A 27,778-nucleotide genomic window follows, 5' to 3' on the forward strand; every position below is an offset into this window, starting at 1 on the left:
TCTCTGTGCGTGTGTGCATCTGTCTCCGGGGTGGGTTCTTGGGCTAGACCAGGCACGGCTGGAACTGGGAACTGGGCTGGGGCGGAGAGAGGCAGGCCTTGCTATCCCGCCTTACTTTGTGCGCGTTTCTCTCTGTGCGTTTCTCCCCACAGGTGACAGGAAGCGGCGCACAAGAGATAGAGTGGGATGTGGGCTGGGGTGTGGAGGACAAATTGGCACAGGACGTGAATGGGGATGGGAGGAGACGGGGCAAGCGAACAGAACAGCAACGACTTGAAAGCTATGAACATTACGCACCTAGGACCAGGGATGGCGCAGGGAATCAAATGGGTCGAGGCCGAGTAGAGTTGAGTCGAATAGAGGCGAAGCGAGGCGAGACTTATCCTACCCAAGGTATCCGCGGGCCACGGCGGGTAGAAAAGAGATCGACGGCGAAGAGGATGTCGAGGACGAAGACGACGGCGACGGAGGCAGCGACGGCGACGGCGACAGCGGTCTCGAAGACGATTCAGGTGCGGCGTCCAGTAATTGGGGGTCGGGTCGGTAGGGTACGGGTAGGGTAATTGCAGAAAAGGGACGTGTGTATGTAGGTACCCAGCAAGTCGTGGTTGCGGGCGGGGACCAGGCAAGGCAAAGTTCGAAGAGGGATCCGCGCAAGAATGGAGTCGAAGTCTGGCGACAATGGGGGGACCTGGGACTCCGAGTGCGCTTGAGGCTTGTCCAGCGGCGGCGGCAGCGGCCGGAAACCACCAGCAAGGTTGCAGTCGTTAATTTCCAAATGCCTGCTCCTTTGGCAGATGGAAACTGTCGAGGCTGAGAAAGCGTAGGCGTCTTGGATTTTCCTCTCTGCACTGGAGGGGCGTTCGTTTGGTTTAGGCGCACAGACTTGCCTCGTGGTTGGGCCGACCAGTCGGACAAGGTGTTGAAAAGCAGCTTGAGCTCCGAGGCGGACGCGAGGGAAGAAGTGGGTTAGGTTGAGGGGGGAGAGCCAGATACGGTCTGTAAGGTACTGGACTGGAAGCCCCGCATTCGAAAGGCTTTTGGTATCCGACGTTCCAGGAAACGAAAGTGGACGGTGTAGATGGCGGCAGGGGAATGCGAATGACTGGATGCGACAAATGTGACTGACGAAGGGTGTGTGGGTTGATGGTGGTGGTGGTGGTGGGATATGCAAGTTGAGGCGGATGAAGATGGGAGAACAGAACTTGTGGGCGAGGGCGAGGGCGAGGATAAGATGGGCGTTCCCCCACAGCGTGAGTTGCAGAGGAAAGCGCGCGCCAGGCAATGCGATGTGATGCGATGCGATATGTTACGAAACCAAACCGAAGCAGAGACAAGCGACCAGCTGGATGAGCAGGATGAGCAGGATGAGCAGGATGAGCAGGTATTCGTGGTTGTAACTGCAGTATCCGTATCCATACAGCTACTGGACGGTGATGTTTCAATATGTGTCTGCAGCCTGCAGTGTTAGGTAGCCAAGTAAGGCTGGGTACCGTATGGACTGGACACAGTAGAGAACGGGCGGTATAGGGAGAAGGTCCGTCAAATGGCACAACTGATTGAGCATGGGATAACGGGGCTGCCGCCGGTGGTGGTGATGGGGATTTGGAGCGATTAGGACGAGAGGGGGCCAGGGGTGGGTGGAAAGACTGCGAATGCGAGTGAGAGTGACGGGAGGATGAGGATGAGAGTGGAGTGCGCGAACTTTGTGAAAGGGGAAGGGGGGAGAAGGTGAAGAGGGATGGGCGATTATTGCCGCGTTGGGCATAGACCCATCTGTGAAGGCCCGTACGCCAACGTACCTTAAACCGTCCGCTTTTCCCATGAGTATTTTTTTTACATGTCGCAGCGTTTCGTTTGTTCGACGGCACCACCAACCCGGACCAGGTGTGGCCATTCGACGTCGCGTGAGTGAGGGAGTCCCGGTACCTCTGACAGGCACGGTGACAGAGGAGCCCCCGTATGTACTGCGTGCCTTGGAAGAGGTGTTTTTGGTCACTGACCCGGGAGCCCGAAAGGGGGAGAAGGGTTGGCTGGTGTCAAATTGTTCAATTACAGTACATGCTGCGGTATCCATTGAATAGGGGAACTCGGGAGAACCTAGAAAGGGGGAGCACGAGGACGAGGACGATGACGAGGACGAAGTTCAAGTCGATGCAGGTGCGATGCAGAGCCCAGGGGAAGGAAGGCCCAGAAGCAGAAGGCAAGGTGCTTCATCCCAGCATCCCAACTTCCTTCCCTGCCCAGCCTCCTCCCGTCCCGCCTTGCTGTCTTGTGCCAAACCGGGTAGGTAAGCAGGTACCGTATGTATGTAGACAGGCAAGGTAGGCAGGCAGGCACCTGGTGCCTTGTCTTCCCTGTCGAATTCCGCGTCTCCGGTCGGCCTAGGTGAGCTTTGCGCCGTCTCACCTCCCCGTGCCTTGTGCAAACCCAACCTCCGTATATCTCGCATGTCGATACCAGGCAGCTTCTCCAAGGTACAAGCAGAGCAATGCCGAACGAATTTCACGTCGAACCCATGTAACTCGAGCCAGACGAGAGGGTACTAAACAAGAAGACATAGCCAGAAATACTCCCTCGAGCGAGTGTCCACGAACTAGCGAGCTGGGTGGGTGGTGATACTTATACTTATGTAAGCGGCCCGTCGAGGTACCTCAGCGGAGAATGCCGCATAAAGTTGTGGAAGGTACATGTGCTATTGGATTACGCGTGCGCGCATTGACCTCGGTCCCCCCCCCTTAGATGACTTTTTTTCTCTCGACATGTGTCTTTTTACTCTTCTCTCGCCCAGGCATGTCGACCCCTAGCCTACCAGCCCCCTTAGCACACTTACCATTCGGCCCCTCCACCCGCGGGAGCAAACGAGGGAATATCCAAAGAAGAAAAGAAGCAACGGCAATTACGGATACCAACTCCCCACGACCGGCCCTTACCTGTCGCACCAGAGCACCAGAGCACGAGGAACCAAGAAACCTACTCGCCTCTGAAGAGCCCTTTTCATCATGTTCAAAAATCATTTTCATTATTATTATTATTGACTTTGGCCAATACCACGAACCCGCAGACAGCCCCCCCGCCTCACCTACGCGCCGGTTCCTCTTTCCCGCTGGCCGGACCATGCACCATCAATCGGAATCCTGCGGCAAGGGCAGGAGAAGGGGGGGAAACATCAGACGATCGCGCTGCAAGAGGACCCTGTCTTTTTTCCCCTTGGCCCTCTACATAGTGCACTTGCAGAACACGCGGCACACGCAGTAAGTAGGTCACCGGTGGCAGCGAGTATGTGCAGGTGGGTGTGTGCGTGCCAACATCCAACATGCCACACACTCATGATATCCCCTGTCTCCCACCCATGCAAAAAACAGAGGGGAGAGCGACGCCGAGAGGATTGGGCAGTTGCTTGCAGACACGGTCGAGTGAATCTGGTGGCAAATCAATCCGGACTGGGATCTTAACCATTGGAGGGCTAGTTGGGGTCTCTCTCTTTCTCTTTCAGGGGAGCGGGATACGGGTACCAGGCGAAGCAACAATCATGTTGGGGGACGCTGGTCCCTGTCCTGGCCCCCTTGTCGACACCGCTCCTCTGGGCCTTTCATCCACGCCTCCCTGCCCGCTGTGCCGCTCTCGGTTTTTCTACATGTGTTGTACATAGGTACCACGTCCTGCCGTCTTTTGCTGCCTGTCGTTTGGGAAGCTTTCCCCACCGCAGCGGATGCTCTGTCGACCTCGCCCGGCGCAGCTGACGCTGCCAAAGACGAGCACGGAGGATACAGGGTGCCATGACAAAGGAGCGGCATTACTGACAAGCCGTATTCCCATCTTCCCCAGAAAAAAGACTTTACACGTTACTCAGGGCGCGGTACGGATACACCGCCCGTCGTTGTGGGAAACAAATTCGGCATGCCCTGTCGTGTCTCAGGCGAGCAATCCCGGGACAGGCATCCTGCCGACCCGACGGACGACTTTTGGGGCTCTGGAACACCGCAGGTTGCGGACGCTGGCCCTTCTGCCCATCCCGTGCAAGAGACGTGGGAAAACGTGGGAACCCGGCCACTTGTCACTTTTGGTGGATGCGGATGTTTCAACTTTCCCCGGCTGTCCCCTGGTTCTGGAATTGTTCCAGCCTCACTTTTTCCTCACTCGCACCAGCGATTGGGGACTCTGCCTCGTATCCGGCCGGGATCGTGCCTGTCTTGGACGAAAGGCTTCCGCTCGATCACGCCCGAAAGCCACCTAGCCAACCGGCCGGTTCACTCTAGCTGAGGAACGCTACGACGCTTGGGCAATAAGGACAACCTAGGATGCTTTTGTGGATGAATCAGCTAGCAAGCGCAGTCTAGCTGTCCAACCAGATTAAAATAAGATAAAGAACGACATGACGGCCTTCTCCTCCCGACTGGTCCGTGCCTGTTCGGCCGAGTCATGTACTGGAGAGTGATAATGTGATGGATCACCATCGGTCTGGTTGAGAAAGGTCAAAGAGCTAAAGAGCACGAGGTAGGTAGCCCGGGCGCAACAAGCCCCCGGGGAGTGCGGGAGTGTCCCACGGTGTGCGTGCCTCCACGTCGGGCGGCCGACCAACTTATCCGCGGCCCATATCCCACGGCCCACGATATGGGCTGTACGGTGACCCATCTCCAGACGCCTGGGAGAAACGCTTCAGGCGCTGTGTGCTTGACGAAGCTTCCATTTGCTTATCATGCCTTTGTGCCGCCGGGCACGCTTGATACGACTACAAGAAGCGAGGGGAGGAAAAAAAGACGTCTGGCTTGAACCACGTCTCCCCGTCGCGTTTCGGCCAAACGCCTCGCCGGGGCTATATATGTTCCTATTTATTCCTCTTACACAGTCACGCCTCAGCCAGGACCTGCGGTGGAACGGCCCATCGATGATGCTGCCATAAAGTCAATAAGTCATGACCAGACATGTCCGATACTACTTGCCCCGCCAGTCAACTGGTGCAGTTGTCGGAAACCAGCTTCCGAATCGCGACCACCCTGGTGACGCTCTCCCATCCTCAGCACTCGTTTGGCGGAGCCCATGCAAAGGACGAGACAGCGGACCGGAGATCTCGTTCGCGATGCGGATAGACTCGAAAGGTGCCAGAAAAAGTCACGCTTAGTGTCACGAAGCGCACGCCAAAGGGCAGCCTGTGATATTGGGACGTTTCTCATTATTTCGTACTTTCTATGGTAAAGGCTAAGGCGCTGCTGCCCAGGTGCAGACGTTCCAGTGAGGACTTTACCTTGGGCCATGCTACCATTGCCAACGCTACGCGGGGTATTCAGAGGAAGAGTTTGACCTCCGTACGTAGTCTCCTACGCTTGGAGAGCATCGGCATTTTCAACTTTTTTTCTTCTTTGGGCTCATCCACTCACCATGACCTGCAGTTCATGCAGGCCAGGCTCCTCCAAGCAACTACCTGGAGAATCTCTCATGCAACAAAACGCCCCCACACCTCGTTCCAAGCGCGGCCACTTACGCGACGGTGGCCTTGTCCTTGGGCAAAGGGGTGAAGCGCAGGTAGGGCTTGACGATGCGGACCTCGGGGAAGATCTCCTTGGCCTGCTCGGTCTTGATGGAGGGGTGGACGATGACGTCGTCACCGGGAACCCAGTTGATGGGGGTTGTGATCTTGTGCTTGTCGCCAGTCTGAAGGGAGTCGACGATGCGGAGAACCTCGGCAGAGTTGCGGCCGGTGGAGGCCGGGTAGGAGAGGATGGTGCGGATGGTCTTCTTGGGGTCAATGATGAAGACGGAGCGGATGGTGAAGGCGATGCCCTTCTCGTCGACGTTGGTGGTGTCCTGGTAGTCGAGCATGTCGTAGGCGTAGGCGACCTTGCGCTCCTTGTCGGCGATGATGGGGAAGGAGACCTTGGAGCCGGTGACCTCGTCAATGTCCTTGATCCAGCCCTCGTGGCTGCCGAGGGTGTTGGCGGACAGGCCGATGAGCTTGACGCCGCGCTTGGAGAACTCGGGCTCGAGCTTGGCGAAGGCGCCGAGCTCGGTGGTGCAGACGGGGGTGTAGTCCTCGGGGTGGGAGAAGAGGACGACCCAGCTGTCGCCGATGAACTCGTGGAAGTCGATGGGGCCGTTGGTGGTCTCGGCCTTGAAGTTGGGGGCAACGGTGCCGAGGCGGAGGCTGTGGGAGGGCGAGTCAGCATTGCTTTGGACGCGCAGAGACAAGACGAGCGCGGCGAAGCTGCAGGCATCGGCGGATTTGGCGATGTCGACAGCGACGGCGGGGTAACACGGCACGGGGTTTGTAACTTACGGTGCAGGGCGCTGGTCAGCCATTGTGTCTGTGATGCGAAGAGGTGCGGGAGAGATTGGGTATATATGGCAAAGATCCGATGGTATGTGAGATGGAAACAACAATGGAGAGAGGAAGAGAGAGCAGGTGGAAAGGCCCAACGAAGGCGCGGGACTCGACGTGTAATAAATAGCTCGAAGCCACGCCTCAGGCACTGGCTACCGCAAAGTGGAAGACAAAGCCCGGCCGTACCTTCGTACCTACTCCTCCTCCTTCTCCCCCCTCCTTTGTTTTGTCCCGTCAACAGCCCATCTCACCTTCGTGTGGCACACTTGTCTTATCCTTTGGGTCTTGGTGCGGTAGGGGTCCTGGAGACGATGTCGTCTAGCCTTGTCTATTCGCCCGTCTTTTCCCACAACAGCTCCATCTGAGTTCCACGATCCATCCCCCGGCAGAGCTCAGAGGCAAATCCCGGCGCGTGCCAGCCTTCTTCCATTTGACTGTGTAGCATGCCAACCCCCCCTGAACTTGTCTGATGGGGAGCAACGTGAAGCCGGACGCAGGATTGAAATCGTTCGGTGCTTGTTTGCTCTGGCATACTGCTTTATTGTTGCTTGATATGAGACGGTCGCCGACCTTTACCCCTCCCACTAATACCCATGATGACCGACGACGATCGCATTGCCAATTACCGCATAGCGTATTGAATAATCAAGCCTGCCCAACAATAGCCCCGTCGACAAAGATTGGCGCTGGTATCCCATCGAAAGTGGTGGAATCTCCTCGGCAACGAAAATGGTGTCTCTCCAGACTGGCACGTCGTTCCCCCGACGAGACGAGCGGGAGGGAGCTCTCTCCAACTGCCCCGCGTTGGAGGGGCTTTTTTTCGCAGGTGCCACTACCCCTCCAAGTCCCGTTCGGGTTAAGGCCCGATGGCGTGCTCGATTACATCATCCTTGGCCCAGGGCACATCATGGAGGGAAACCGCCTACAGAAGACGCCTGAAGGGCACCTTGAAAGCACTATTCGCCCAAGCTATCCGCCTAACGTGCTAGAATTGGCCCTTATCTGCCTTCGTTCTTTCGGGGAGCTCCAGGATCCACTCCATCCGTCACATCACATCCCGCCGTCTTGGTGCTTCTTCAGCACATGCAGGCAGCACAGCAACCCCGAGAATATCTCCAAGACCGACGCTCTTAATCAGTCAGACACGCTTCGTGATCATAAGGACATGTCACTGACGATCATTTGAGGCAATTCGAACAAGAGTTACCCAATGCGGCTTCCAATATCCTCCATGACCCCCACTACTTCCTCGCCCACAAAATCCATGTCATCGTGCTCCCGGGGGGCGCCATTTGTCCTCGAGGCTTCAAATCAACCCACGCTGCCACGCCATGAAGCGTGATGCTTCCCCATCTAGCCCCCGGTAGCTCCTCGCACGCCATCGCCGATAACCGTCTTCCCGCCCCATCTAGTCACCGACCCCCTCCGTCCCACGCCGACTGCCGGCCGCCGATCCCCGGGGATTGGGAAGAAGGGTGCCCGGGCACTTGAAATGACTTACAAATACAATGGAGCGCAGGCTCGCTCCGCTCAGTTTTGACAATCGCTTTTTACTGTGATGCCGTGACCGGTTCATCAAGGTCCTCCCGCAGCATGAACTACCGCTCTTGAAAACTACGAAGCTGTCCGGCTTAGGCGTTAGTATCCGGCCGAGTCTTTGTCCTCGTGTCATGCCCTCAAACCGGGGCCGGCCACTTTCCAATATTATAGCCAATTGACTACAAGCGCCGAGTCAACCACCCTGTCCTCAACAAGTTGGTGCGAGCGACAGACGCCGGTCCATTTTCCAACGTTGGCATAAGGTGTGCACTAGAACCACCTTGGATATATCAATACACGTCCTAGAATGCCAACCAAGTCATTACTTGTCATTATGGCTAAGGAACTGCTCTTTCGGCCATTGACAAGCGTATACAGGTGGCAGAGAGTTGAAAGAAAGCGACGGGATCGCAGATCTTTACTCTTTCCTTCCTTTCCCATACTCGTTTTGTTTATGCATCCATTTCTCTAATCTCATTTGTCAATCATTTCCCTTTCGTTCCTAGCCCTTTTGTTGTTTTCCTTGGTCTCCCCGGATATCATGGAAAGCTATGGGCGTTTGGGGGAAGAACGGAGAAAAGGCAGAAGAGTGTGCTACACCTGTCCAGCCTTTTTGATTCATAGCATGACAGGCTGCGTGTTGCCTGCTTTCGAGTGAACGTCCTTCTTCAATAGGGTCATTATCCCGACAATTCTTTTGGTTCTGTGCGTCTTGCCCAGTACTTTCCAGGGGAAGCGAAGCGGAGCCTATGGATTGAAGCCCGCGTTAATAAGGAGACATTCTGCCTTGATGGGTATTAAGATTGCTCGAGAAACATGGGAACGATTGTCTCCATCACAGCGCTACTGCAGATATATCCTCAGACCCATCAAGCCAGGTGTTTCCCTCTCATTTGACTTCACGGCTCGTCTACCAGGCAACCCTTTGTCTGTTGGTGACTTCATCCTTATTTGTGCGGTTTACTCATCCATGAAAGCCACCAAATGTCGTGCGCTCTCTGTTGGGCAGTCTCAGCATGCCCGCCGGCTGATCATGAAAGATAGTCCCAAACTACGCAAGGGCAGACAAAAAGAACTTCCCCCTCTACCAGACGGTCGCATCGTAGGCTTCGGGGTCTTCGGAATCGCAGCCCAGGGATTCTCTGCCTCTTCGTCCACCAACCAGAACCGTACAGTCGATAAGGGGGCCTTGAATGTCGATGTGGGTAGGGTCATATCTTCCATGCTGGATAGCGTACGAGAGGCTATGAAGCCTAGAGCCTTGGACTGGTTCACGATGCTAAGCTTGCGGGCAGCCATTGAGGGTTCAAGGTCGAGGGCTTGGAGTAGAGAAAGGGGAAAAAACACAGTGGCATGGAAGTGAGACTATCATAGTGCTCACGACCATGGTAGAGATCCCTGGTTCTGAGCTCATGGTGTCGGAGGGTAACGGTCATGTCGGTCTTGTGGTCGACAAGGTGGATGTGATCATATCTACATTGCCGGGTTGACTGCGGAGACCCAGCCGAACACAGGAAGTTACCAGGTTTCACACGGCGGGAACTGTGAGGCATGCAAAGTATCTGGTTACTATTTTATTATCCGTGCTAAGAGTACGTGTCTGTTTGACGTGCGCAGGCTAACTTAGGCCATTGGCTCTGTATCGTGTGCGGGCATCAGGGGTTCGGGCGCCGCCATCTCTGTCGACGCCGCCATCATCGAGTCCTTCTGGCTTAAGGAGATGCAGGGGGAGACGCGGGGGGAGTAGGAGGGTCGGTGCTGGGGGAAGGGGGGTTGTTGTCGGGCATGTTTGGTTTGGTAAGAGAGTTGAGTGATTCTTGAACGGGGGGCAGGTGGGCTTTGTTTCTTCTACTATGTTGTCTGTATTAGTATGGCTCGGAAATGGATTCAACGGCCGAGGTCTGTTAAGCTTATGTACTGTCCGGTATCATGCCAGTGAATCATCATTGGAGGCAGTGAAGTGGTTGAAGCCAAGGTTGTTTACGATGAATCGCATAATCACCACGCATGATTGAGAGCAGGAGAAGGGGGGAGAAAACACTTTTGATGACAACACTACTTCAACCTGATATCCTATACCACAACGCCTGCTGCACACCCCGTGACCCTCCCCTGAGTCCAACTCAACAGCCCTGCCACTTGAACGTGAGCGCCTCCGTGACAGGAGACGTCCCGCCGTCCTTGCGCTCCCTACCAAAGACAACCCGGCTGCCAGCCTGCGAGATGATGCGGAACGTGACGTTGAGGATCCCCACGTACCCGTCACCGCCAACGCAAGTCGACGCCGTATCCACGCGTTGGGCCACAGCCACGTTCCGCGCAACGGCGCCGGCGCCCGACGAGGTGCTCGTGGACTTGGTAACCTGCCGCTCAAAGCCAGTCAGCTTTCGTTCCCGAAGAAGGGAAAGAAAAGAAAAGGGGTCAGAGAGGAGGCGGGAAGGCGCACCGTGTCAGAAGCCGCCTCGGACCAATATGCCGTCGTGTAAAAGTCCACCTTGGCGTTAGAGCTGAGGTACAGCCCGCCGCGGACGACGACGTCCTGCAGGACCAGCGCTCGCCCGGCCTCGCCGCCGTCGACCAGCAGGTGGACCTGGCAGCTCGTCATCTGGCCCGCCGCCAGAGTCTCGCTGAAGTCGGACAGCGTGATGGTGAGGTCGTCGAGGCCGCCGGACCAGGTCACTCTGGCGTCCTGAGGGCAAGCCGGACCGCTGTGGGAGACGGAGTTGATGCGGAGGGCGGAGGCGGCGGTGGCTAGGGAAAGGAGGACGGGGGCGAAGCGGACCATTTTGTTCGGGATGTGTAACTGGAGATTGCAATCGTTGATACTGTTGTCTGGAGCTTGTCATCGGCCATTATAAGGGGAAGCGACTTCGTCGATGGCATGTCGGATCACAGTCCCCCTTTTTATAGACCACTTCAGAACTCGCACCATGTCGGTCGCTGAACGTCCACAAAAAGTGTTTCCAATCTCATGTAGCTAGCCATGTTTCCAATTCTTGGAACACAACGCACGCCTGGAGAGGTCGAGACCGCTTAATATCGTGGCGACGCGCCCGAGAGGCATCGGGTAATTAGCGATATACCCAGCAAATGAATACCCGCGTCCCTGATGCGACGTCCCAAACTCTGGGGAAAATACACAGGGTCTGGAACCCTGCCGAAAGGCGCAATACAGGTCCCCTCGGATGTCTTGGTACTGGTCAATGTAGACCTCAGGAGCCAATTGGACGCGTGGTATCATCAATGGTCGAATAGCACCTTGTATCTTCCGGGACGTTTCCACGGCGAGGCTCTCGCCACACTTTGAAGTTTTCAGCTGTTAATCAACCCATGTAACGTCGATAAGCTAGAACCGTGGATCAGTATGGTCCCTAGCGTCCTGCTGTCTGTCCATGCCGGATTCGCTTCCGCTAAAAGAACATCTCGATTGAGGTTCTTCGGAGGCTCGTCGGCCATGGTCACAATGCAGACATATTGCGTATCTACACCCAGGGGCCACTGTCCAGCCTTGGAGACACACCGGCGAGTAATGAATGCATATTCCTGGAACACTGCTGTTGACGAAACACCGAACTCTGCATACTCAATGCTCCTAGGTGAGAAGATGGAGGACGAATTCGAGCTTGCCAAAGACGCGGTGGACGAGGACGGCAATGAGGTGCAAAGCAAGAGCGCGGAATCTGCTCTCGAAACCGTAAAGTATGACTGTTGCATTTTCTTGTACGATGCTACCCTAACTCTTCCAATCCCCCTCCACACTTCTACTATGCCCCTATGCGCTGTTGTAATGCTGAGCCAAACTCCGTGTAATGCTCATGTATTTCCCAAACCATTCTCGGTCCATGCAATCGATCCATGCAGCCATTGTCCGCAAGCCCTTTAGTAATCTTTGCAGTTCTAGTCCCAGCTCATCCAGTTGGACCTGAGGACATCATCTTCCTCCCCAGGCGTATCTTCGGCCAGTTCTTTGCCCTTCTCTGTCTTCTTTTCCTCGTCTGAGGAGCTCACCCTCCCGTCTACGAGTCAATCCCAAAGTCCACCCAACGATTCACCTACAGGCACGAGCTCGCGGCTGCTGATCTCGAGCAAGTCCTTACCGCTTTTGGGAGTCGTCTCCAGCTCGCCCGTTCCATCGTGCATCCAGTTCCGCTCGTACGGGTCAGGGTCGGACATTGTGTCCTCGGTGTGCGACTCCACGTCCCCGTCAGAAGAATGCAGGTCCGAGGTCTCCATCTCGTCCGTGTGCGAAGTCGCCTCTCCTCTCGATCCAGGCGCCGCGACATCCTTGGCCGGTGTCATGTCAAGGTAACTCGGTCTTCTGTTCTGAGACAGTGAGCCTTCCGAGTGACGTGATCGCGGCAACGGGGGTGTCACAGGCTTCCCAAAGTCGAACTCGACGGCCTCGAGCTGCGCCGGGTTTATCGGGCTAGTCATCGGGCCTCTCACCAGTGAAACGTTGTAGTGGCTCTTTGCCGCTCTCTTGAGACGGGGCTTGCGGACGATGACCGGCGAGGCACTTCCGTGACCATGTCTCGCACGCATCTCCAACCGCTCTTCCTCTTCCGTTTCTTCATCCGTGAGGACATTTTCCATCAGACGTCGGTGGTGCGCCATGAGCTGCACGCTGCTGCCGGAACACCTGCGCTGTCGGTTCCTGACGACTTCAGTGTCCAGAGTAAGAGCCGGAGCACCGTTAGACGTCTGCTTCGCAGCTGCGGAGGACTTGGGCCAGGGCGGCGGCAGGACGATACCCGTAGTAAGCCTCCGTAAGTCCACCTGGCTATCGGAGAAGACGACACGAGCACGCAGGCGATGGACGGCACGATCCAGTGCGAGCTCGATGGCACAACGGTCGCGGATTCGGCTGAGCTTCGGCCATGTTGCGCGCTCGCCCATCAGACAGGCCCGCAGCATGAAGTCGGGACTGGGGTTGCTCAAGATCTTTGGGATATCGTGCACGTTGACCTCGGGGAGGATATTGATGTCGCCGGAATACTTCTGGCTGAGAATGCTCCTAATCTTGGTGACGAGGTTCGGAAAAACCCCAATCTCAGCCAGGAAGTGCAACCGGTGCAAGGCCTCCTCTTTGGCGAGAGCTGTCAGGGTATAAACCCAATCAAGCTCCTGCTTGCTGGGCGACAGACTCGACCGGCGCGCCGCAGTGTCGTCGGGATCAAGCTGATCATCACGCGCCAGGAACGGGACAACGTGAGGATTCACCTGGGAGACGATGAAATGGTTCACGTTGAACATCTCGGCGAGCCTCGTCATGGGCAGGTCGTTGTCGACGGAGCCGTCGATCCATCGCTGCGGTGTCGGGTTCCAAGGCATGTGCTCGCCGGTATCTGGGTTCTTTACTAATAAGGGGGCGGCACTAAAGACCAGCGGGACGGAGCATGAAGCAGCCACAGCAGACCAAATCATGACGTTGGGCGCCGTGATGTAGTTTAGGAGACGCGGGAGCTCGTACATGGACTCGGTCGAAACGCAGATGTTGAGTACCCGTCGCGTTCGGTTGTACGCCTCCTGGAAAGTGAGGTCTCCTACCAAACCTCGCATTACGCGGGTCAGATGCTTTATATCGGACCAGCTTCCCTCGGTGAGCAGCCTCCGCATGTGGTCAAACACACCGTCCGGGTTCTCCTCGGCATCGAAGACGGCCAGGTCACCGTAGGGAAACTCCTTTACAAGACGGGGGATTTCCTCGTCTGTTCTTGTGCAAATAACGGCCGAGACGATGGAGCCTGCTGAGGCACCCGATATGATGCGCGGCAGCAGCTTGACCTCGAAGAGAGCCTTGAGGACTCCAATATGGGACATACCCAATGTCCCGCCGCCGCTGAGCAACAGCGCGCTCCGGCCGAAGCTCTGACGAGCGTACAAGACGCTCTCGAGTATGTCCCTCTGTCCCATGCCCTCGGGCAACGCGAATTGGCTCTTTTCCACGAGGGCGTCGATGGTCTGCATGGCCGAGTCGACGTACCTCTCGATGAGGCTCTTGGTGCCCACGTAGGAGTGCCTGTACAAGTCGACGTTTCCCATGCCCCCGAGATCGCGACAGAGGGCGGTCCGTACAAGGTGCATCATGGCACGAGTGTCGCAGTTTATGCGCGCATCGTCTAATTCTTTCAGCCGCGCCTCGATCAGCGCATAGTTATAGTCCCCGCTGTATGGATCCAGTTTCCACAAGTCGTTCTCCTCGAGGGTGTCGAGTTCTTCAGCGGCGTCCTGCCACTGTTTCCTGGTCTGGGCCTGTGTAAAGATGGTCTGTCAGCAGTGTTGCGACGGCGCAAGGACAAACACGACATGTTCTCCAGAGCCAAAACTCAAGGTCGACATACATTCTTCATGTGAACAGAGAGGACTAGCCTCCGTTCTTCCTTTTTCCTCCTATTCTCCCGTTCCAGCTCGGACAATCCATCGCGCAACGACAGGACGAGGTTGTTGGCGCCTTTGATTGCACGGGATACGGAGTCGAAAGCGGCATTAAGAGGTGGTTGTGGCTGTTGCTGTTGTTGCTTCTTAATGGACGAGGAGCGGCCGGGCTTGAGTGACGCCGAGGGGACGTTGGAGGGCTTGACCCGAATGGAGGGGAGAGGGTGGACGGAGTTGAGGAGGACGTCGTTCATGATGGCGGAGAGGAGTTCGAGTCGAGAGTAAGGATCGTCGTGGTCGGGGCTAGATGGAAAGTCGAGGAGAGGAGGAGCTGGTGAACAAGAGGCTGCTGCAGTGCCGTGCGTTTCGCATCACAGCCTGAAATTGTGGTGGTGCAGCAACAGATTCCTGACATGTGCCTCTGCGGGAGTGGAGGATTGAGGGCAGTCAAAGCATGCGCGCGTCCGTGTATCGTCGCGACGACGGCGATTAAGGGCAGAGTAGCGTCGGGCGATGCGGAGAAAGGCGAGTGAGGGCGGGAGGGCGGCGGGTCTAGTCTATGAGGAAAAGAGAGAGACGAGCGTTGATCAGAGGAATCGTGCGTGGAAGAAGCGTGTCGTGGCAGGCGAGAAAGATTCGCGGGCGTCAGATGATTGTAGCTGGAGCAGTGTTGTGAGAGTCGTGGTTTGGGTGACACGGAGTCGAGGCAGACAGGGAAGTGATGCAGATCTGCCGACGTTGGGCGCAGATGACCGCACAAGCCGGCGCCACAAAGAGAGAGAGAGGGTGACTTGTCGCAAGAGACGTTGTACAGAGCGAAAGAGGCGTTGGAAAAACAAGGGAGCAAAGTACCCCCCCCGTGGTGGTTGGCAACGAGCGATGACGAGAAAGGTAAAGAGGAACAGGCGGGCGCAAGCGGGACGAGATGGTTGGCTAGACGGCGGGTGGTGGTTGGAAGGTGAAGCGACGGATCGGAGGACTCGAGTCGTAGGGTGCTGGGAGGTCGAGGAACGGCTGGTTACCTAGGGAATCCAGGAGCAGGTAGAGGAGTAGACGGGTAAAATAGATGAAGAGCAAGGAGGAATGTCGCGAAGGAATTGGTTGGAGTTTGGCAGGATGCGTGCCCTGGGTCTATACAGTACTGGGTAGAGATGGCAGCTGGAGATGCGAGAAAGATGGATACTGGCGGTGACATTGCACACGACACACACGCTCGTCAACGACCCGGCCTTGATGGAACATGGACAGTGGAAGAAAAAAAGTGGACAGTGATGACAATCGCAGGCACCCCAGGGCCCCCGGGCAGGGAAGCAAATGCACAACCCCACCAGCTGACTTCAGTGCAGGCCTCCCCCACAGATTGCCTCCACATAGGGGCGGGGTGGAGGCGGGGGGCCAGATGCCCCTCCAGACACGGGACGTGGACGCCAGAACCCTCGAGAGTCGAGACCCGAGCTCGCTGAGGCTATCTGAGGCACGCTGCACTTCACTTAGTTCAAAACGGACGAGACGGAAAACAAAGAAGGAGAAGAAATCGTGAGAAAACGGTACGTACTGCCTCCTTGGGACCACGTGCCAGTGTCACCGTGTCACAGCAGACGTAATGGGCGATTCGATTTAGCGCCAACCGACTGGCCTGCTTCTACCCATCCCTATCTCCCCGCACACTGGAGCGTTTGTGACATCTTTTCCCAGCCTACCTCCCTACTTGTAAACGCACATGCGGATGGATACTGGCCGTATTGTGGGATAGACGGGACTGCGCGCCGTGAGGGAGCACAAGCAGCACAAGCAGCACACGCACCGTGGGAACGTCACAAAACGACACAGCCGGGCTGGGACTCTGGGCTCATTTTGGCCAGATGACCTTCCCTAGGGCCCCTGCGTGGCCCCTTGCTCCCTCCGTTGATCCATCCTCCTTCAGACTCTGAGTGGCCCACCCCAGATTTGGGGATCCTGGGGGGAACACCAAGCACTGCATCGTCAACTTCCCAGCCAATCAAGCCCTGCCGCAACACACCCTCTCGCCCAAACTCCTCTCCACACGCTCTTCGCTCTCTCTTCCTCCCGCTCACCCGTTCACTCCCCTTTCTGCTGTTGCTCCCAAGCATCTGAAAGTCAAGTGTCATCCGCTGCTTCCCGCCGAGAGTCTCACCTGACTCTACTTCTTCATGCCCTAATACGAACCCATCCTACCGGCTCGGGAAACACCTCCGTGTTATGCTGTCGTCAACGTTTACACGTTGTCTCACATTGTTTTTGTAACGGACACTTGTGTGTACCGGTCATGTACTTCCCTCTCGCACACACACACACACTCACCCACACACAACCCTAACCACCTAGCTCAAGCCCGAGGGCAACAAGCCACAAGATCAAGACCAGGACCAAGACAAGACCCGGGACAGGCCGCTCGGTGAACTGTCCGTCCATCTCATATCTCTCGCCCACATCCTCCCACTCCCGGTCATCACCCGCCCTTGCCCTACCTGTCAGCATCAAGCAGACAGGTCGAAGGACTCCAGGCTGAGGTGAGCTCCAACTTTGGAGTGGGTGTGCATAGTGTCCTCGGAGAAAAGCAAGCGAACGATGCCCTGCTAAAGAAGTCGGACCTCGAGAGAGTACCCCGCCAACTTAACCCCCTCTGCCCCTCCGTACCATTACCGTGCACACCGCATCGACCTGCAAAGGCTTATTCTCGTTGTTGGGGTGCTCAAATACCAAGAATTGAGCCCGCCGGGACGTGTCTGTTCTACAGTGTATACCAACAAGGCGGATAAGAAACCTGTCAATGACGGGAAAGGCGCACGAAACGCCGCTCCAACGGCCAACCTGCCGCCCCTCACTCTTCAACCGTTACCCGTCACCGTTTGACCTACAGCAACAGAGAATTTGGCCACCTTTGAGATGCGCGGGAGGAAACTTGTCATGCCCAAAGTGGTATAATCTGCCCCATTTAATTTTCATCTGACTCTGGCCGTACTCGGGCAAGAACCCTTCTCTTCACTCTTCTCATGATTCAGACTCTATTTCGTCTCCACCGCCGTGTCTCACACCGGACGCTTCCATCTCACTCCTTTACGTACTTGTGGGAATTGGTGTTTGCCCGCCGTGCCCATTACTCATCAGTCGGTCGATTCCCTACAACAGTCAGATCCCGAACCTAGCCAAGCATTCCCCGTCGTGCTGGGACCTAAACCCGAAAGCCTGCGACCACGCTTAACCATACCTGCTAAGATCCTGACTCGTTCGTTCAGCTTCATGTGCTGCTTTCATTTTCGCTACCACCATAACCTTCAGCGAGTTTTGATCCAACGTCATACATCGTCAGTGGCCCACTCTATCAAGTTGAATCGACGACGGGGTCTTCATCAACGACTTCAGTCGTATGTGTCGTTCCGCTGGGCTTAGGGGCCTTGCTCTTGGTCTTGGTGCCGTGTTTTCCCTGGCCACAGGGGCACTACAGATGGTGGTCTACGTACGCGTGCCAACGCAACGCACACAGAGTTTCGTCGCGGTTCTATCATGGTTCGCCGTTGACCACATCTTCGCCGTCCTCTTGCAACAGCCTCGCCGCAAAGTCACAAACTTTGTCCCGAAGAATTTGAGCTACTTTGCCTTCTGTCCAAAAGTGTCCTGCAGAGGAGACCTCCTCGCTGTGAAAGTGCGATCCCTCAATGCTCTCGAGCCGTCCCACCCACGTCCGCAGTTTGGCAACAGGAACGAAAACATCTCGGTCACCGAATATTGCCAGACTCTCGTTCTCGACTAGTTTGCTCTCGCTCACTTGTCTGTGATCAGTTGTAAAGGCTGGCGCTCCTTGATCTCGAGGCTTACTCGGTCGCGAGAACAGTCCTCGCCCAGGCGCAGCTGGGAGGAACGACATTGTCGCCAAATGCGTGATTACCCCTTGCAATGGAGATATAAGGAGATATGCCGGCCGTACTTGCGTCAAATTGGCCACTTCTTCCACCACGACCGAAATCTCCTGGTTCGACGGTATGGTCTCCAACTTTTCCTGAGTCACAGCTACGCCTCTGTGGTGATGCCGCTTTGTTTTTGCAAGCAACTCGTTGACGCCCCGCCGGATCTTGTCCTCGGCATCCAAGGAGAACGACCTTCGTGTTTCCGAGACTGACCGCCGCGCCTCGTAGCTCTTGCGTTGTGTATCCTCGTCGCCTCCTACCCGCATGCCAAAGTACTTCTTCCGGGGCGACATTGAGCTCGCCGCGCGGGCGCTCGCCAAAATCAAGTTCTGTTGTTCGGCCAGATGCTGTGCACGTAGGCGAATATCGGCGGCTGCGGAACCAGCAGAAGGCAATTTGAACTGCGCGAGGATTTGTGCCAACGGTGGGATCTGCGTCGTTATCATGGCACCGTACGAATAGCCGCCGAGAAGGAGCAGTGGATGCTCCGATGAAGAGGGTTTGGGTTGTGCATCGGGAGGTGAAGGTGTGCGGGTTGTTGTTGGAGACCGTGCGGCAGAGGGGCCGAATGGATCGAGGAAGTGCATATAGTATACCATGAAGCCGACAAACGACATGTAGTCGCTGCGTTCTGGCTTTGCTGTCCAGGAGGTCCGGCCAGCCGAGCCGGAGGCGCCTCTGTCGCGAGTAATCGTGTTAGTGACGGAATCAAACCGCTAACCCCAACATGCTACACTGGCGACCACCCGGGGCGTGTTTCTTCCTTACCTGAAATTGAAGGTGCCTACAAGAAAGCCTTGTCGTAACAGGGTGGCGGCAACGATGTCAACAATGGGATCATCATAAGATCCGCCCAAGGGCGCATATGGGTGGGCGATGACAGCGGCGTGTCGCTTCCATGGTGAAGGGTTTGAGGCAGTAGGGCTCAATGCGTGGCAGTGATACACACGACAGTCCAGAACGGTGTCATCGTGGAGGCTGGGGAGCGTGAAGCTCAACGTCGGTTCAGGAAGCATTTTCTGCTCTTCATAGTGGAGCCATTGCTCGGACCGTCGAGGGTGTTGGGAAACGCAAGACGACTATGGTAGGCTTGGGGGTTGGACGTTTTGAACGGAAGTAGAAAGTCTGCGAGAATGGGCGGGATAGCGTCGATGAGGTAAAGAGGGGCAGTTTTACAAAGGACAAGCCAAAACTTCCAATTGTAGCCCTGCGCCTGTTGGTCCGCGACGACAGCTAAGTCTCCAAGCTTTGTATCAGAGAGATAACCGCCGAAGAGGAGAAGTGAGGGATGCGCGGAATGTGTGGAAGGTCGGCGGTTGCGGAAGACGTCAGGTTCTCAGGCTGCAAGACCCCCTTCGCATGCAAAGCAAGCAGGCGCAAGCAAGCAAGCAAGCTTCGTGGTGGCGTAACAGTGCAGGGATTGTAACGCGCTAAGATACGGATGTGACGGGTGGACGGTTGCCCACCGACGTGCGGGACGTGCCCCACAGCTTACGTACGCTTTCACCTGGACTCACCTTGGGTTGGCGGACCATGACAGCGCCTTCTCTCACCGAAGACTTAGCCTCACCGACGTCCCGATCCATTCTGAGCGTGGAGCCGTTGCTTCAACAATGACAGGGGACAAGGGCCACCATGGAGATTTCCTGACAACGCGCGCCTTACATCGTCACCAATCAGGGTCTAGTAACGATACTCCAACTGCGTATCGTGGTATATCCCCTCTGCTTCTCTTTGAGCTGGAAAGGGGATCAGATGTCTATCCAAAGCTTCAGACAATACATCCAACGCCATTGCTAGCCTCGCAGGTTAGTCTAGAACACAAGGTGCTAGAAACTTCAATTTCATTAGAATTCCTATAGTGTGACTTGATACCAACCCGTCACATCCTAAAGCTTTTTCTTCGCCTCGGCCTCGGCTCTTTCACGTCTTCGTTTCCTCCAGGCCTTGATCTCGTTCAAGAGGCCCATGACCAGCGGCACACCCACCGGCCCAAGAAGCGGTAGATACACTGCGATCTTGTGCTCATCAGGGAAGTATAGCTGACCAACCATGCTCTTCTCGAAGAAAGCTCGCTCCGCCTCCGCCTCGGCAATCCTAGCATGTTCCAGCCCCTCCGGTCCGCCCAAGCTTGCACATGCAAGCTCCAGGTGATGCATAGTTTTAGCAACACCATCCGCAACGTTGCGGGGGATGGAGATGGATGGCAACGCCAGTGATAGTCTCGCCAGAGAGCCCAGAGTAGACGATGCCCGTAGCAAGAGGTCTGCTGAGCGAATTCGGGTAAGAGTCGACAGTCGCAAGGGAAGAGATCCAGACTGGGGAGTTCCGAGAAGGGACAACAGATGGCCAGCAAAAGTAAGCATCGGCTGCTTGAGCGTAGCAGACGGTACGTGCGATGTCGTCGGCGGCAGCGAGAGAAGATACACCGTTCCCCACTGCGGGATCAGCCAAGACTGGGATGTCTCTGATCCCGAATCTAATCCAATCGTTTGGTTTCCGACAAAGAGAAGAAAGTTCACCGTCGGGGCGCCGCCAATAGACGGAGAGAGAGGCCATTCAGCCGCGTTGATGAATGACGCAAGGTCGTCCTTGCTCAGGACTTGAGCCTGCGCACCGGGTGTAGCGTATAACTGCACCTGAGTGTCAATCGTGAAGTTGTGGATGGGGCTCAGTACGTCAAGCATGGGCTTCATGTACGCCTGGATGGCTGCGTCGACGTCCCAAGTGTTGGGCGCAGAGCCACTGGTGAAGAGCGAGAAGCTCAAGTGGTACGTCGGCGAGTACCGCAAAGAGCGAGTGGTCCGCTTGGCCAAGGTCTCGGCGGCCTCGGGCGACATGCCTTGAGGTCTCGCATCGGTAGCCCCTGATGCAGCTGACAGAAGGTATGATATGATGGCTTGCTCCTCAGCGTAGGTGGAACGCAACTCGTTGGCAATGTACGAAGCCAGCGCGGATGACGACGACGTTGGCGAGGGAATCGAGTTCGGCGGGTAGGTGATGTCAAGGACCGGGGAATGCGGGTTCAGAGACGCTGTCGTAGACTCTCCGGGACTGAGCCGAATTGTCAGGGCGACCTGCGAATCATCTTCCGTAACGGGGATAGGATCATCTTGGGGCGCAAGCTGGAGACGCAAGTGGTGTCCTGAGAAGTCGTTGAGGTCGTCGAGTGCGTGCTGGGTGAGACGTAGAAGGTTCTGCGCCTCTTGCTCCTGAAGCTTGTTGGCCTGCACTGAGATGCGGAGAGGGAAGACAGGACGACAGGCCTGAAGGAGAGTATAGTGGTCAGCGGACTCTCTCGGCTTTGAATGTGTTGCTGGCGGGGAAGTCGGAGGCCCTTCTTATACCTTTCCATCTGCCCACTGTTCCATACCACTCAATGGCAGGTTAGCACGATAAATGCTCGTGGTCATCCACCATATTGGCAAGCCCAGAAAAAGCACAACGGCCCAGAAGGCAAGGATGACGAAGGAACGGCGGCGCACGTCGGATGGCTTCTCAGGGGGAGGAGCCTTGCGGGACTCGGGCTGCGGCGGCGTGACGATCGTGGTCTTTGTCTGGTCAGAGGCGAGGTCAAGACCTGCTGCCGCGCTGCTTGGGTCGTCGGTACCGGGCATTGAGGCAGCCATCGCCATGTGCGACGACATTTAATTCGGGCTGCGCAGCGATCGTGAGGACGAGAGGCGCAACGGGGAAGCTATGCGTGTTGGAACGTCGTGTTCGGTACGGAACCCACATGTCCAGCACACAGTGTGCTGACATAATCGCAATCGCGCTGAGAGCTCTGAGATAAGATAGCAACAAACCTTAATTGCTTGCGCGCGGTCACGTGTAAGCTGTGCACTTTAGAGCACACCCAATGAGGACCTGGGGTTAAGCAGCTTGATCGAATTGAGCTTCAATCGGTGCCGCATCGCTCAGCCACAACTCTATTGTCCACGTCGCCGTCGGCTTCGACCCTTTCTTCATCTCCAAAAATCTAGCAAAGATCAATTAGTGCACACATCCGAGTGTCTACTGGGGATGCCTCTCTACCAATCATTGTGACCTCTGAAAGCATCTCGCAATTGTCTGTATTACCGCTCGCAACCTGGTTTCTACACTTCGCAGTAACATGTTACAAACCGACCTATGCGAGTGCGATGCAGCTTGCAAGCTTTCTACCTGCACCTCACAGGCCAAGAGACGGCGCTACATGCCGCCGGAACAAGACTGACGCGCAACGAGTGGCAGGCGTCGCAGGGTCTGCCAGCAAACCATCAGCAGATGAAGTCCGAGTCCCTTTTCCCATCCACCTCTCTACTGCCGTACAGGAACGCAATAGGCTTCGCCATTCATTCCTGGACCTCCCACGATCCAGGGAGTAAGGAGTTGGCTTCCTATCAGCCGCATGAGCTGCCTCCGATAGTCCCCAAATTCGCCGAGCCCGAGACCATCTGTCTCGGGACCCTTTGTGACTGTATGCAAGCGAACACGTGAAGGGTTCATCATCAAGGGAATACAGAAGAGTTTGATGCGGGTCATCGATTTGATTACATCTATCGATGCAGCTGTAGTGCTGCGACAGTGCGTACGTACATATGCAGTTTGGCAATTCGGCACTCGTTCCCGATCTCCAGTTCGATCGTCCGAGTCAAGTCCTCGACACAACACGGGCCCAAAGACGGCTGGCCTGAAGTTTTGAGGTTGTCGTTTCTTTTCTTTTCGACTTTGGAACGGCTCACGAGAAACGATGGACCCTGATGTGCCAGGTCGCTTATCAAGGTTGCTGGATTATTCAAGCAAAAGTCCGCCCGCCAAGAGTTGCACTTGTCGTACCCAACATGAGTTGCGACATCATACGAGTTTATATTGGGGCAACTTACACAGGCCCGCCTTCAGCACCTCGGCAATCTGTTGTGGCCATGGAGTCTATCGGAAACACATGGTTTATTTTCATCTGAGGGGACGCGATGCGATACGGTCCGTAGTTGCGAAGGGGCAGGATGCAGAGAAGTGAGATGGAGAGAAAGCGAGCGGTAGGTTCGTCGCCATCAAAACTGGGCCGTCTAGATGTATGGGATGGACGTGAACGGCGGCGGTGGGATTACCTAGGTAGGGACAAGGACAGGCATTGAAGACGACAGAGAAGCAGGAACGCAGAGCAAGGACCAGCCCCGCAGGAACCAGCAAATCGCAACTCGCCGTTGCTGAAGCATCCATCAAAAGCATTGGTCCGCTATGCACGTCGCCTGCGATTCCCACCCATCCACCCCGAACCGAATACTCAAACGAGTGCTAGACGTAGACGCGAAGCGCACGAGCTTTGCCAGATGCCGAGGCTCCTGCTTCCCGTCGCTTTGAGCTAGTCCATAGTGGCAGGTAGGCCAAGCTTAGCGACGCAACACAAACGCAACGCACAACGAACATCCGTCTTCGATCGGCGGCGGCGGCGACGGATGATTTCCTGCAGCAAGCATCCTGTACCTATATGCAGGCCTAGGAAGGACGTGATACCGCACTCGCACAGCACGGCGCCGCAACCCGACAGAGGCCGGCAATGCCAACACCCCATCTATCCCTACATCCCTGCCCGTTGCCTGATACGGCCACGCATGGCGTGGCATGGCATGGCATGGCATAGCATGTCATCTGCGCCTAGATCTCCTCTCCTCTCCCGCCATCTCACTGACACCGAGGCCAAAGTCGACCTCGCACGCAGTACACAAGCGTGTGCAGCTGCAGCACCGCGGACAAGCTCCACGCGCCAACACCAACACCAGCGGCAACGGCAAGTCATGTTCCTCGGCTGTTAGCAGGCAATCGGCGGCGATGGCATGCCCCATGTGTCCACGGCTCTGTCAACCATCGTCAACGTGGAGCTTCTCCGCCACCCTGACCTAGGTCCAGGGCCCCATATGTATGTATCAAGCGAGAGGTTCCCCATCGTCCCGCCCTTCTGGTTGCCAAGTTGCGTCTACCTAAGTAAACTAGTTGACCGGGTACTTGAGCTCCCACGTACCATCAGCCGGATGCCAAGGTCACGGCTCCTTCGGGTTGACCAGGATCGAGAACGGATCCCATTTGGCGAGACTTGGGGGGCTCAAGAACAAGTGTTGCGTCGTGCGGCCTCGCATCGTGTCGTGTCGTGTCGTGCAGTGCATGATAGGACCGACGACTGGTTTTGTCCCATCTTTGCCCCCCCCCCCCCCCCCCGTATGGGTCCCTCAAACCAGGGACGACACATACCAATGCCGACTGCAACACAGGCTTTGAGAGTTTGAGTTCCTTTCCCATCTTGTGACAGCCTCGACGAGCCGTTACAAATACCTGCCCTCGTCCTCACCCTCGCGCAATTGGTCCGCCGTCGACACCGAAGCTTCCACTGCTTTTCCTTCTCTCACAACCGGGACGGCCAGCAAGCTCACCTGAGAGGCACCAACACCAGCGCCGCCTTTACCGGACCACCAGCCACTCACCAAGACGCCTGGCCACTTCTCGCCTCGCACTGCCACGCCGTTTTGTCTCCCAGTAGCCTGACAATCCCTTTGTTTGCTCTCCCGCGGCGTCTGCACAGTAGTGGTGGTGCAGAACAAACAATCGTCTTTCGTCTTCCTACGCCAAGATCCCGCGGGCTTTACTCAACAAGACACAAGCAATGCCTGGTAGGTGATATCAAATTGGTTTTCTGGAGGGTGTTTGCTCGTGTCGTCATATTGCTCGTTCCTGCCACTCCGCCCCCCAAAGTTTTGTTCGATAAGAAAAAAAAATCCCTGTCGCTCGTCTCCTACACCACAATCACGCATTCATTACCTCAGCCTAGCTGCAGCTGGGCTTGGGACCTGTCACATTCTTGATCGGATCATGCTGACCCGAAGCGTCTTCCAACCGTTTAGTTCCGCTCGCCCTTGCAGTCCCGGCTGCGGTCGCAGCTTATTCCTACGTCAATGCTCGAACCTCCTTGTGGTACGACAGACAATTACTAACCTGCGCACTACCCGCGACTCTTTCCGCTCTCTGGCGCGAACGAACCGATCGATTGAACGGGTTCTACGTCCTCGAACGCGCTGCACTAAACAAATCCTCGGCCAATCGCACATTGATTATTTTCGAGGGCAAGACATACACCTACCGGGAGACGTATGACCAGGTCCTGAAATATGGTACCTGGCTACGGGAACGCTTCGGCGTCAAGCCCAAAGACATTGTCGCCATAAACTTCCAAAACTCCGACGTCTTCATTTTCTTGTGGCTCGGCCTCTGGTCCATTGGAGCTAAGCCGGCGTTCATCAACTACAACTTGACGGGCAAGCCGTTGGCACACTGCGCCAAGGCTGCGAAGACAAAACTAATGCTCATTGACCCCAACGTCGTCGCCAATGTCGGTGACGACGTGAGGAGCGAGTTGGATACCGTGCAGTTTGTCGTGCTCGATGATGCTTTGCATCGAGAAATCGACGCTATTAAGCCCAGGCGTGCGCCCGATTCTGACCGATCCGAAAGCCAGTACCAGAACTTGGCCGTCCTCATCTACACATCCGGGACGACTGGCATGCCCAAGCCGGCCATTGTATCCTGGGCAAAGTGCGTTGTCGGAGGTGTTTTCACATCAAGGTTTACTGGCAACTCTTCAAGCGAGGTTTTCTACACCGTATGTTGCTCCCCAGCGTCTGCGCTCTGCTTTTCTAATCATCAATAGTCTATGCCACTGTATCACAGCTCTGCCGCCCTTCTGGGGTTCCTCAACTCCCTTGAGGCAAACGGAACTATCTGTATTGGGCGAAAGTTCTCGACAAAACTGTTCTGGGAAGAGGTTCGCTCCTCTAAGGCCACCATTATCCAGTATGTCGGCGAGACGTGTCGATATCTTCTGGCTGCGCCGCCTCAGCTCGATCCTGTCACGGGCGAAAACCTCGACCAAAAGCACAACGTGCGCGTGGCCTTCGGCAATGGGCTTAGACCAGACGTGTGGAACAGGTTCAAAGACAGATTCGGGATCGACACCATTGCCGAGTTCTATGCCGCGACTGAGGGCTCCTTTGGAACCTGGAACCTGAGCCGGAACGACTTCGCCAAGGGCGCTGTTGGGAGAAACGGCATGCTCTACAGTCTCGTGCTGGGTCTTGACGTCGCGCTTGCCCAAATGGACGAGAATAACGAAGCACCACTGAGAGACAAGAAGACTGGCTTGTGTAAGCCCGCCAAATCTGGGGAGCCAGGAGAACTCATGTTCAGGCTCTCTCCGAACGACCTAGAGCGCCGCTTCCAGGGCTATTACGGCAACCCCGATGCTACACAGGCCAAGATTATGCGCGACGTCTTTTCGAAAGGAGATGTATGGTTTAGGACAGGCGACGTGGTACGGTGGGATTGCGAAGGACGACTCTATTTCTCCGATCGTATAGGCGACACGTTCCGTTGGAAGAGCGAGAACGTGTCGACACAAGAGGTCGGTGAAGCGGTGGGTTCGCATCCGTCAGTTCAAGAAGCCAACGTATACGGCGTGGAGTTGCCGAATCACGACGGTCGTGCTGGATGTGCCGCGGTCGTCCTCCACGACCAGCCATCGGAAGATTTGATGAAGAGCATCGCTCAACATGTGAAGAAGTCACTACCCAAGTACGCTCTGCCGATCTTCCTGCGCATCATGCCTCCCAATGCTATGCAGACGACCGGTACCAACAAGCAGCAAAAGCACGGGTTACGGGCACAAGGTGTCAAGCCAGGCAGCAGTGGTGCTGGGACTGTGTACTGGCTGAAGGACGACACATATGTGCCTTTCTCGAACCGGGACTGGGATGAGCTCAACGGTGGGCGGGTGAGACTGTAGATGACAGTTTGGGATTGATTCACGCGAGCGAGATACCATTCTTACTTACTCCACATATTTTAGAGGGCATGGCTACCACTGGCATAAATAAACAAGCTTATTTTACCAAACATGATGGGTGTTTTCCTGCGACCGAATCATAAGGGTTTGCGTCATCCAATCGACGGCCTGATCAGGGAGGTGGCGGCGTGCTAGGCTCTGTAAGCTCCCTTCTATTGCAGGGGGGCAACGTCAACATCATTGTATGGAGTGCCAGCCCGAAACCTTGCAGTGAGGTACCAGTAGATCACCGGTTCGTCTGGTATCAAGTATAAGTTCTCGTCGTACTCTGATGTAACCCGCCCGGTGTCCTCCCATCCCTCCCCCCGTCTCTCATCACATCCTTACGTCTTGTTGTTTGCTTGTCCTGTGTGATCAAGTCAGACGCCATCCCAGATGAGCTTCTATAGGCAAGGGTCACGAGAGACTTATCAAAATGCCGGTAGTGCGAGGTTTGAAACCAAGCTGGCTGTACGCCCATGTTATTCACTTTTGTTTGATTATTTTATGACTAAAGACCTAGCTTTCATGCTTGTATCTGACTTGTGGGACTGAACCGCAGAGGCACCGCACCTACTCTTGATGATGAGAAAGGAAGAACTCCTATGTACGAAACCATCTCGGCAGATTCAACCATCGTAGTCTGTACACAGACTCCCCGAAAGCCACCAACACGAGGGTGGCTTTTGATCCGCTTCCATCACTGGCATGGCCGTGAAAATGGAGGGCCGTAGGATGCAGACAACCTCCATTATGCCGCTTCCTTGTTCG

At 55.8% G+C, this 27,778-nt stretch overlaps 7 protein-coding genes across 7 annotated transcripts; 2 read left to right on the forward strand and 5 right to left on the reverse strand.

Moving 5' to 3' along the window:
* Positions 1-5,478: 5,478 nt before the first annotated feature.
* ColSpa_01593 (peroxiredoxin PRX1, mitochondrial) lies at positions 5,479-6,297 on the reverse strand (the record flags this gene model as incomplete). The annotated part of the gene is made up of 2 exons (XM_049267805.1): positions 5,479-6,142; positions 6,275-6,297. 2 exons carry the CDS (start codon positions 6,295-6,297, stop codon positions 5,479-5,481), a joined length of 687 nt encoding a protein of 228 aa, XP_049123762.1.
* Positions 6,298-9,243: 2,946 nt separating this feature from the next.
* ColSpa_01594 (uncharacterized protein) lies at positions 9,244-9,605 on the forward strand (the record flags this gene model as incomplete). The annotated part of the gene is made up of 2 exons (XM_049267806.1): positions 9,244-9,315; positions 9,486-9,605. The coding sequence occupies 2 exons, from the start codon at positions 9,244-9,246 to the stop codon at positions 9,603-9,605; spliced, it is 192 nt and encodes a 63-aa protein (XP_049123763.1).
* A 376-nt stretch (positions 9,606-9,981) lies between these two features.
* ColSpa_01595 (uncharacterized protein) lies at positions 9,982-10,643 on the reverse strand (the record flags this gene model as incomplete). The annotated part of the gene is made up of 2 exons (XM_049267807.1): positions 9,982-10,221; positions 10,305-10,643. The coding sequence occupies 2 exons, from the start codon at positions 10,641-10,643 to the stop codon at positions 9,982-9,984; spliced, it is 579 nt and encodes a 192-aa protein (XP_049123764.1).
* Positions 10,644-11,755: 1,112 nt separating this feature from the next.
* Positions 11,756-14,487, reverse strand: ColSpa_01596 (lipase 4; the record flags this gene model as incomplete). The annotated part of the gene is made up of 3 exons (XM_049267808.1): positions 11,756-11,874; positions 11,911-14,110; positions 14,200-14,487. The coding sequence occupies 3 exons, from the start codon at positions 14,485-14,487 to the stop codon at positions 11,756-11,758; spliced, it is 2,607 nt and encodes an 868-aa protein (XP_049123765.1).
* A 3,269-nt stretch (positions 14,488-17,756) lies between these two features.
* ColSpa_01597 (uncharacterized protein) lies at positions 17,757-19,175 on the reverse strand (the record flags this gene model as incomplete). Its single annotated transcript, XM_049267809.1, has 2 exons — positions 17,757-18,837; positions 18,928-19,175. 2 exons carry the CDS (start codon positions 19,173-19,175, stop codon positions 17,757-17,759), a joined length of 1,329 nt encoding a protein of 442 aa, XP_049123766.1.
* Positions 19,176-20,048: 873 nt separating this feature from the next.
* Positions 20,049-21,776, reverse strand: ColSpa_01598 (GPI transamidase component PIG-S; the record flags this gene model as incomplete). The annotated part of the gene is made up of 2 exons (XM_049267810.1): positions 20,049-21,425; positions 21,603-21,776. 2 exons carry the CDS (start codon positions 21,774-21,776, stop codon positions 20,049-20,051), a joined length of 1,551 nt encoding a protein of 516 aa, XP_049123767.1.
* Positions 21,777-24,796: 3,020 nt separating this feature from the next.
* Positions 24,797-26,968, forward strand: ColSpa_01599 (very-long-chain 3-oxoacyl-CoA reductase; the record flags this gene model as incomplete). Its single annotated transcript, XM_049267811.1, has 3 exons — positions 24,797-24,803; positions 25,053-25,789; positions 25,838-26,968. 3 exons carry the CDS (start codon positions 24,797-24,799, stop codon positions 26,966-26,968), a joined length of 1,875 nt encoding a protein of 624 aa, XP_049123768.1.
* Positions 26,969-27,778: the final 810 nt, after the last annotated feature.

Source organism: Colletotrichum spaethianum (genome assembly GCF_022836535.1).
Source record: "Colletotrichum spaethianum MAFF 239500 DNA, contig03, whole genome shotgun sequence".
NCBI classification, from domain to species: domain Eukaryota; kingdom Fungi; phylum Ascomycota; class Sordariomycetes; order Glomerellales; family Glomerellaceae; genus Colletotrichum; species Colletotrichum spaethianum.